This window comes from Salvia miltiorrhiza, chromosome 5, assembly GCF_028751815.1.
Source record: "Salvia miltiorrhiza cultivar Shanhuang (shh) chromosome 5, IMPLAD_Smil_shh, whole genome shotgun sequence".
In the NCBI taxonomy this organism is placed as follows: Eukaryota; Viridiplantae; Streptophyta; class Magnoliopsida; order Lamiales; family Lamiaceae; genus Salvia; species Salvia miltiorrhiza.
Window position 1 is genome coordinate 22372509 of NC_080391.1, and position 10425 is coordinate 22382933.

Consider the following 10425-nt stretch of genomic DNA (forward strand, 5'->3'; position numbering starts at 1 on the left):
GCTGAAGCCCAGCGACCGCTGGCTTGTTAAAATTCTAACGCGAGCGCTGTCTTTTTAATATGGTTATGAGTTGGTAACAGAGCAATCAATTAGATGACCACTAGCAAAATTAGTTCAGACTGCACATGTTTGCCTTCTCAGATTTTAATAATAATTCTTCTTGGAGATGACCACTAGCACAAAATGCATTGTTATTATTAGTATATTGCACATGCTTGCCCCTCCAATATACGATATCACTAAAAACAAGAATATTTGGATTTGTTAAATAAACTATAATTGCAAAATCCAAAACCAATCGCTCCTCAACCCCAAAACAGCAGTTACTCGTTGCCAACGACCGCTAGGTCCAGCGGCCGCTGGCTTCTTTGCTGCGGGCGCTGGCATCCAGCGAGCGTGGGATTTTTCTGGATTTGTGAATTCTCATGGTTTGTGTTCGGATTTGTTTATGCCTATTTTTTCAACGAAATCAATGAAAGTCATTCCAACTTTAAAGTCCATAGATTAACGAATACACCTAGATTTTCATAGACTTTTAAAAGTCTTGAACGAATACACCCAGATTTTTATGGACTTTTAAAAGTCTTGAACGAATACACCCAGATTTTAAAAGTCTGCAGAAATCAATTAAAGTCTTGAACTAATACACCCCCTAGCTTGTGGTTTCTGGCGTGATGTTTGCGAATGAAATAATTTGGTAGAAATTTGGATTTAGGAATCCCATGTGGATATATCAATATCTTATCTACCGGCAATCAAAGACATGCTTCCTGGATATAATTTTTAACCTAAACCATTTCCCCAATTATTTGAAAGCTCGCTCTTTTTATAACTCAGACCCAAAGTTTGATCACGCGGTGTAATTCACCTTAATTAAGGCTGTGTTTACTTTGATGAATAAAATTTTCCATGGAAAAAAATAGATAACAAAAATTTTATGTTTTTAAATGTCTTATTTCTTTTTCAACATTTGACACAAGTATCTTTCCTTCCTTATTTTCACTTCAAGGACTACATTTTTGTAGGGATAATATTATCCATCCTCAAAATAAGAAATGAAAAATTGTGAACTTCTCTTTTGTGTAAAATATTATAAAAGAAATGAAACACTTAAAGGCATAAATTTTTGTTATCCATCATTTTCCATGGATAAATTTATCCATCAAAGTAAACGCAACCTTAGTTTTGAAATTAAGACGCATGTTGCATATTAATCTTCAATGAAAATGCACAAAAATTCTACAAAAGAAAACAATAAATAAAGAGAAGAGAAAAGGAAAAGAAAAAGAAAAAGAATACGCAACATGCTCCTGGCTCCTTATTCTGGGAACCTGTGTTGATTAAAACCTATCTTGATCATCACCATATTGTGCATACACAACGCAACAATATCACCATTCAATGATTCAACGTTTTACTCCACAACAAAAGCAATGCAAACAATATCACCATTCAATGATTCAACGTTTTACTCCACAACAAAAGCAATGCAAACAACAAATTAACATACCAACAACCATTTCCAAACAAAACCCACACAAGTTATACAACACAGCTGCACACAGCGAAAATCAATTTTTGTTCATTCTTTATCGCCCCAAAACTTTGTTCCTTCGCTGGGGACTAGGTAGGGGGTGGGGACTAGGTAGGTGGCTAAATTGAAGATGAACTTCTAAAGAGAGCATTTCCATTAAGAAACAACTAAATCATACAACTATACCCAAAAGCCCTCAACTCGAGCTCTTACGAGAGAACGATAACGAAGCAGAAGGCACGCATCAATCATTGTGATCGAAAGCTCTCAAATTAACCAAAAGCAAGAACATTCATTGTTGTTCAAAACCATCTTCGCAAATAATAGAGCAGGGAAGAGGGGGAGGAGGAATAAACAAAAAAAAAATATTGAAATCCATCATTTCCCCAAATGGAAGTGTAACATTTCAGCTCCCAATCCACTAAACATCCAGCATCACCTAGTAAAGAAATAAAAAGAAGAAAGAAGAAGAAGAAGAAGAAGAAGAAGAAGAAGAAGAAGAAGAAAGAAAGAAAGAAAAGAGGAATGGAAAATATGCAAGAATATATGTTACTGATAATGCAGCAAATATCAACTCTTGGAATCTGAAACCACACCTTATTCTCTCAATCCTCTATATGGGCAAAAATTCTTAGATAAGTAAAGCAAAGCAGATAATAATCTTTCTCAATCAATAAAAAAACCTATCTAACCTTGAGCAAGAGAATCTTACAATGGAAGAGTTCAACAAAACAAAAGTGGTCCCTTCAAGGACATCCAAACAGTAAGACTCCTCTATGTAAAGAGTACAGTCAAAGGTTCAATACCCACCATTCCCCCTTTTCCCTACTCAAAAAACAAAAATGAAAATAAGAATGCAACATGTGAGATGCATCATGGATGCTTTTAGAATACATGCTCCAATTTATCCATTCAATTTCTGTGAATTAGTACAGTGTAGGTTTCAAATACTTTAGTCCCCGAGAATCACAAATGATATTTTATGCACATCAAGAAGTTAGGATCTACCAAAATTTCCACACGGGCTGGCTAGTTTACTACTAATCAACCAATTCTAATCAGGCAAAAAGGGATAAAAGCAAACAAATGCACATGTTTATATATCGCGAAAATGAGGCAACCAGCTTAAAAGTATTAGCCAATTGTTAAAACTAACAGGGACGTGTCATCTTGTAGAACCATTTTGGCCTACTAAATTCATGCTGAGCAATATGATATTTTTCCAGTCATAATTTGGATTTTAACATCAGTTTTTCACGTCATGATTATGTAGTAAATTTTTATGTATTGCAATCCATCTGGCCACATCTGAGGTCATATATTTAGCATGGAAATTGGGTTAGAGATATGGTTGCTGCTACTAGACTACTAAATCAAGATGGGGCGTGGAATATCCAGAAAGCATTGAATCAGTGTTATCATTTGGTGATGCAACGACTATTTTTTAATTAAAATATACAAGAAGTTCCCAGACATTATTTGTGGACACTTTAAACAAAACCAATGTTTAACCAAAAGTAATTACCTGTAAGAAAAGAACAAATGACTTGACCAAGGAACTAACCAACCAAACCAGCAACATCTGATCTGGAATCAGCTTTAAGAGACCCTTTCCTAACCAAATAATTTCAAGATAGGAAAAGAATGGGCAGGAGGAAAAGAAAAGGAAAAAGGGAAAAGAAAAGGAGGGGAAAAAGAAGAGAAACAGAAACATAAGGAAAGAGCAATAGCATATCCACTCTACAGCATCAAGTTAAAATATCAACTTCTATTGTCGAATCCAATTAGAGCTAAGCTTTTATAATTCAATTTATATTCCATCATACCTTCCATATATAATCTGATACATAAATCGTGCCAAATTCATCTGATTGAGCACCAAGAAATTGCAGCCAGAGAACCTGCATCTTTATGAATGTAACAGTCTCACAAAACAACAAATTCAAATTGAATGCAAAACTTATTACTGGTTAAAGCCATCAGCCAGCCAGTAATTCACCAGCTCACAGCAAAAGAGAACACAAGACCACATGTATCACTGAGGGTATCAGCTCAATGAAGATAAAAACTAAGATGGCTTACAATCTAATCACACTAGTATGGTTCATCTTATCCAGAGTCCAAAAAAATGCATGCCATTATTGACCCGAAAAGCACTAGTTAAACAATACAAAAGAGGTGGATTCTCTTACTAAGGAGCTTCAAACAAAAAAACTGCCAAAAGATATGCCAACGAAAAAAAGAACATAAAGAGTAGATAGCATCTCAAGCAAAGGAGAGTAACTCACATGATTGTTGGAACATTCACAAAAAAATTAGTCAAACAAAATAACATGATTATAAAGAATTCAGCTACCTACAGATAGAGAGGTTATGGTCTGGCATATATCAATTAAACAGTTCTGGGAAAAACATTGTCATGGTTGGATCTGAGGGCAGTAACACTTCTTGAACTGCTCTAATGAAATCAAGCGCAACTCCAGACACCAGTGAAATGTATTTGGCCACAAACCTGCAATAGAAACAAAGTATATTTATCACGTGAAGGCAGAGACCACCTAACTATGTTGAACCTGAAACCAGAAGCCCAGATATGAAGCTCTGGCAAGCAGAAACATGATAGATACATATTTTCTAGACTTTGTTCAATCATCCTCTTCATTAGTTACATCTCTTCGGGCGTTACTTTTTTTAAGGGCTCCAGTCACTTCCAATACCATCATCTTTCATTTGCCCCTACTCAGCCAAACTGTTCATATGAATATCATCAGGTGTGACAGATCTGTCATTCCCATCCTCTAATGCTTTAACAGCGCTTTTGACAGGAACATCAGTTTGCTCATTCTTGTTTTCGACAAAATTTTCGGTAGAGTTCGAACGAGAGCGCTTCCTATGTTTTGATTTATGTCCACTTGAATGTCGCGGAGATGTCTTACTGCCTCTCCTACGCTTTTCAGTTGACCTGGACCTAGATCGCCTTCTATCTCGGTCCCTCGATTTATCCTCTCTGCTCCTTTCATATTTCTCACTCAACTGATGTTTGTCTTCCTGAGATCTGGACCTTGAACGTCTTCTATGTTTGGATCTGCTTTCCTCCAATACACTTGGGGAAGATCTTCGCACATGTTTTCGACCATCTGCAGAACCCGATCTAGAGCGTCTCCTACTCCGACTCTTGGGTTTTTCTTCCCTTTTGTTGTCTTTCTTATCGCTAGAGTGATGAACAACATCATCAGATCTTGACAATGAACGCTTTCGAGGTTTAGATTTAACTTTTTCATCTCCCGACGATAAAGACCTTCTCCTATGACGATGAGGAGATCTTGAATCAGGACGTGATGATTTTCTTGTTCTTTCAGTAGGACTTTCTCGACGATGTCTTGGTGATCCTAAATCATCTCGATATGATTTCCTAGTCCGAGGGCTTGCACTCCTGCTTTTCTTTCTCCGTGAAAGAGGCGAATCATTATCACGTGATCTTCCCCAATCCCGTCTCCTACTTCTATCGCTGACATCCCTACCATCCTTATAAGACCTCTGGTCCTTCTCATAACTTGAGTAATGGCGAGATCTCACAGGTGATCTGGATCGATAATCTCGTCGGCGACGCGCGGGAGGTGAGAACGAGCGAGACTTCCCTCTTGATCGATAATTTATAGGGGAAGCAGACCTGGACCTGGACCTAGATTTTGACTTGACACGAGCATTTGGTGACCTGAAACGTCAATCAAAACAGTTTAGAGCTGGCTTATAGAGAAATGGGTGAAGATGCATATAATTTTGCCAGAACATTTTCTTCTGATATTTTAGCGATCAGAAGTCAGAACTCAAATATTAAAGAAAAGTAAGAAAATGAAAATGGCCAGCAAGATGATGAGGAAGAGGCAAGAAAACCCTCTATACACGCTGCAAAATGAGGAAAGTTCAACTACTAAAACTTCCAGAAAAAGTCTGGAACAAACTTTCTGTTTACTAAAGGAATAAAACTGTCAAATGGACTACCAATGTGTGAAATGGTCATATCATTGAACTCATATCTGAACATTATGTAAAGCTTGGTAGCTCAACATTGAAGAAGGTTCCATAACTTGAATTTGTGTTTTAGTATATACAAAACAACATATTGCTTCAACAGCAAATGCCACCAAAAGAGTTAACAAGAAACAAGCTTGAAGATTATAGACAAACACTAGTTTATTGTCGATCCCCTCGGATGCCAGGAGAGGCCGAATTCAGAGTTTATTTACAAACTATTATAAATAAATAAAATTGACGAGCAGAGTCTGATATTCAGAATGACAAACAAGAAATCATAATGCCTTCTCCAATAAGTGTATACCAATCTTAGAAAGAAGATTAAGCAGAAACTATCCCCACTTCATAACTACAACAAACAAAAACCATCTACAAATTATTTCCATGAACAGTGGACTTATACTGCCATGACAGCAGTGAAGATATTTTTCTAAGACAGTAAGTATGACTACAAACTCCAAAACATAAGATATAGCAAGGAATTGGAAGTTGTGGGAATATTTTCATAAATTTTTAAATTCTATTTCTGGATCACTGGCATTTTGATTTTAAAAGCTAAAATAGTACTACCTTCATCCCATTGATAATGGCTCACTTTATTTGGGCACGGGAAGTAAGGAGAAAGTGTTTAAAGTGTAAAGTAAGTAGGGACCACTTATAAGGATGGGGTGTAAAGTAAGTTTATAGTGTAAAATAAGTGCTATTTTTTAACTAGGCCATTATCAATGGGACAGACGAAAAAGAAAATTGAGCCATTATCAATGGGACGGAGGGAGTACCATGTTGTACTTGTTCCATGTATTAAACAAACGATTTGTTAGAGTGCATACAAGTCAATGGCATTCATTGTACATTGTAATACTTTTGAAAGATCCTACAAAGTATTTAAGAAATACCTAGATTTTCTTTCAGGTTCTTTAACCTCAATGACCAGACCATCAGCTTGCAACTTCTTACTTATTTCTGCAGCCCTAGCTGCAGCTAATTCTGTTGCAGACTTCATAGTTGCTGCTCGATTAGCTGCTTGCTGTGCTGTCAATGTTTGCTGCATCAGAAGAGCCTGCTGAAATTGCATTTGTTGCATGGCAACAGCTTGCTGCATAACCATAGGCAAAGATGATGAACCCATTGCCGAATTCAAAATAGGCTTTGGCGGAAGCGATTTGGCCATTTCAACATTTAATGGACGGCCCCCAACATCCATATTATTCAATGCCAAAGCAGAAGAAGCTTCTTCTGCTTTTGAGTATTCAATATATGCAAAGTGCTTAGACTCAGTTATGGTACAATCAACAACCGTCCCACAAAAACCAAAAAGCTGCTTCAACTGATCCACTGTCAGAAGTGGACTAAGATTACTGACTTGTACAGTTTTCTTAAGAGAATCGGCCTTCTTCTCACTGTCATCTGAACCTAACAGACGACAATCGCAAGAAAATGAGAACATTCGAAGATGTTAAGGACACAGGAAACCAAGAAAATAAATTCAAGTAGTGGAATCTTAAAAAGTATCGTCATTACTCAAAAGCAAAGGCACTTCAACACCAGTAAGTAGGCAAATTACTGATATTTGAGTTTGAAACTAAACAAAATACTGAAGTGACAAACGGCATAACAGCAGGAATCAAAATGAAAAGGGAAATTTAACCTAGAACCCCTTCATTTCTAACCAGACCCATCATTTCTAACCAGACACCATCTCACTTTTTTAGATATGACAAAAAAGCTTGTAGCACAAAATTCCTTGAATATCCTGTTCCTCTACACTTGGCTGTCAGAAGGCCAGCATGGCCCCTGCCGTGGGCACACTCTTCCCCCAGTCATTTTCTCTATCTGGCATCAAATTGATTCCAGTATCAACCCTAGCCCAAGGGCTGCCCCTCCTTCTAATCATGCTGGCAGCAACCTTCCATCAAGGCTGCCTTGCCATACTCCAATGTCCCCAAGCAACTCTCTCTTTCGTAGATAATGCAGGCTATGGGCCTTAACTGGCACACATACATAAACTCACACCATAATATTTACAACTGATTTTCTGACACCCACCTACTCCACCTACCCTCGTTGGCCTTGACTTTCCAGCCCTCAAGCATTTGCCGACACACCCTGTTTGCACACATACGCAAACACGAAGACACAAGCACTAGCACAAATAAAAAGAATGAGAGAGAGAGAGAGAGAGCAGTTCCAGCAAAGTAATTGATTAGAGAAATTAGGGTTTGGAACTTGTATGGTGGGGTGAAGGGAATTGAACAGGTTGCATTGCATGTATTAATTTAATTTTAAATCTAGTAAAAAAGTAAGTACGGAAAAATGGATTGTGTAAGGAAATTAAGGGCTTGTGGATAGAGGCACCACATGTAGAAGAAACTGGAATGCCTAATCTTACCAGAGTCTTTGTTGGACTGGGCTTGAGCTGCAGCATGGGCTTGAAGAGCTTGGGCAGCAACAATTGCCTGAGCAGCTGCCATCGCAGCAGCAGAAGGTGCCATTGGCACTTGACTGAGAGTTCCCATTGTAGTGGTGGCAGCTAAGGCAGTCATGAGCAGATTATGGGGAGGGTGATTAAACTTGCAACTAGTATTTGCGCAGCGCCCATTTAGGTATTCTCGACACATTTCTCCCAAGGAAGATCCCATTCCAGGTAAAACCACTCCACCTGAGGCCCCAGAGACAACACCAGGAATCATACCAAGCAACCCCGGAAAAGCACCAGATACAGAACCAGAGTAATTTGGCATATTGGGCATGGTCTGGTTTACTAAATTGGGATAAGAAGCTGCTGGAGCCATCCCAAGAAGCCCTCCGTTGGGGGTCCCTGAACCACAGAAATATGAAACTTTAGAACTCTTTCAATCATGGTAGATGATCAACACCCATTTCTGTAGCTACAAGAAAATGGAGCACGTGGAGTGAGGAAGGTACATCAAACATTTTATTGATGCAGAAGCTATGTGATCTCAGTTTCCTGCTATTGTACCATAAGAGCTCAAGAAAAATAAGTTTGTGGAAGGGGGAAAAAAATTGGACATTAGCAAAGGAGTAGTCACTTCATCTATCATGAGTAAAAAGCATAACATAGCATGAAAGCGCCTAATATGCAACTATAGCATCACGAGCTAATGTACCTTGAATCTGTGCATTTCTTTACCAATATTTTTCTACAGAGTACAGACTTGTCCATACTCCAATATCTTCAAGAGTCTAAGGGAAAAGTATCACTGCAAACCTAGCAATATTATATGATATATCCTACATTTGCATCGAGCATCCAATTAGTGCCTCATTACATGAGTCGCCCCAGAACATGCATGTACCTACCCTAAGAAGTTGTCACTGAGAAATTCTAAAGAATAACTAACATTGCTAGACTAAGAAAACTGATGTATGTCATTTGCAGATACTAAATTTACTTCAACCAAACAACCAAAAGATACATCACCATCATGCATTAATAACTGGATAGTGCATTTTAGAAGTCACCCCAGCAGGAAGTAACCAACTCATATGCAGATGCTAACTCCGCAAACAGAAACTATAAAGGAACATAATTAACGTGGGTCAACCCAAGAGTACTAACTCATCTCTGCAAAAGAATGTAGACATAACAGTAGCAATAAACTAACTCATTCAGACAATTATAAAATTCAACAACCGCAAAGTTTTAACCTTGGCTGAAGAAAACGGGAAACGGACTTCCCATAATCGGCTTCCCATTGCACTCCACATTGACCATATAATTCCCTCTCTTAGGCACCACATAAGTCACGCTATAGCTTCCATCCCCCATATCCTTCACTATCCCGTCCTGCTCGTTTCCCCCAACTCCGACACCCGGCGAAACCCTAACCTTTACCTGAGCCCCGCCGCGCGCCACCTTCCTCCCCTCGGAATCCTTCGTCACCACCGCAAACGTGGCCCCCACGCACGCCGTGCCGCCAGCAATCCCCGCGCCCTGCGCCGTGCACTTTGAGGGGTCCACGGGCCCCACAGAGCAGTCTTTCTCATAAGATTCATTGTCGTCGTCGGAGTCCGAGGAAGAGGACGGCGCAGCGGAAGGGGATTGGGGCAGCTGGGGTTGGGACTTGCTATTGAAGGTGGCTTCGAATGCGGCTTTGGCGGCGGCGGCCTTCTCGGCTTCGCTCTTCAACTTGGCTTCCTCCGCTTGCTTCATCCATATGGTCTTCGGCACCGTCGGCACCGCCGTAACTTGATTGTTGCTGTTAGCTGTAGTGTTGTTCCCGGCCATTTGTTAGGGCAGCTTTGCACTAATGGCCGAACCCTAATTCGAAATTGCCGAATATTTTGACCTAATTTAGAGAGAGATTCAGTGCGGGAAAGCGTGTAGTAAAGAATTGGGGATTGAGGGTCGCGGGGGATATTGAAATTTGGATAAAGCCTTTTCTTTAATTCTACTAGGGTTGGTGAAAATAGATCAAGCCATTCAAATTGAATATGAAGGGTGAACTTAGTAAGTCATATTCTCATTATCTATATATTCTATATATAATATGAAAAATGAGTATAACGTAAACTTTTTTCATAAAAATTTGCGTATACCTGACCCGAATTCGACCCAATTGAACTATCCTACTCGAATGTCAAGTGTTAGTGTTATTTTGATATAGTGTTAGTGTCATTTACATGTAGTGCTAGTGTCGTTTCAATATAGTGTTAGTGTCATTTTCGAAATAATGTCATTTGTAAAACAAAATAGTGTTAGTATTATTTTCGAAATAGGGTCATATGTAAAACAAAATAGTGTTAGTGTCATTCCAAGATCGTGTTAGTGTTAATGTCATTTCGTGTTAATGTTAGAGTCATTTCAAGAAAAAATGGGTAAGGATAGTCCAACT

The 10425-nt window shown here is 38.8% G+C and overlaps 1 protein-coding gene across 20 annotated transcripts; it reads right to left on the minus strand.

Moving 5' to 3' along the window:
* Positions 1-1488: 1488 nt before the first annotated feature.
* Positions 1489-10001, minus strand: LOC130986750 (uncharacterized). 20 transcript variants are annotated; one of them, XR_009089366.1, is made up of 8 exons: positions 9239-9989; positions 7959-8387; positions 6466-6982; positions 4162-5249; positions 3895-4046; positions 3361-3435; positions 3060-3148; positions 1489-1973 (listed from the first exon to the last, which is right to left on the minus strand). XR_009089366.1 is itself a non-coding variant. In XM_057910254.1 (4 exons), the coding sequence occupies exons 1-4, from the start codon at positions 9816-9818 to the stop codon at positions 4271-4273; spliced, it is 2505 nt and encodes an 834-aa protein (XP_057766237.1). In that variant the 5' UTR covers positions 9819-10001; the 3' UTR covers positions 3773-4270. The 20 variants fall into 20 exon arrangements, 2 of the variants coding, with proteins under 2 accessions (XP_057766237.1, XP_057766239.1); XR_009089377.1 differs by having other exon boundaries at positions 3891-4046; XR_009089370.1 differs by having other exon boundaries at positions 3361-3441; positions 3891-4046.
* Between the last annotated feature and the right edge of the window lie 424 nt (positions 10002-10425).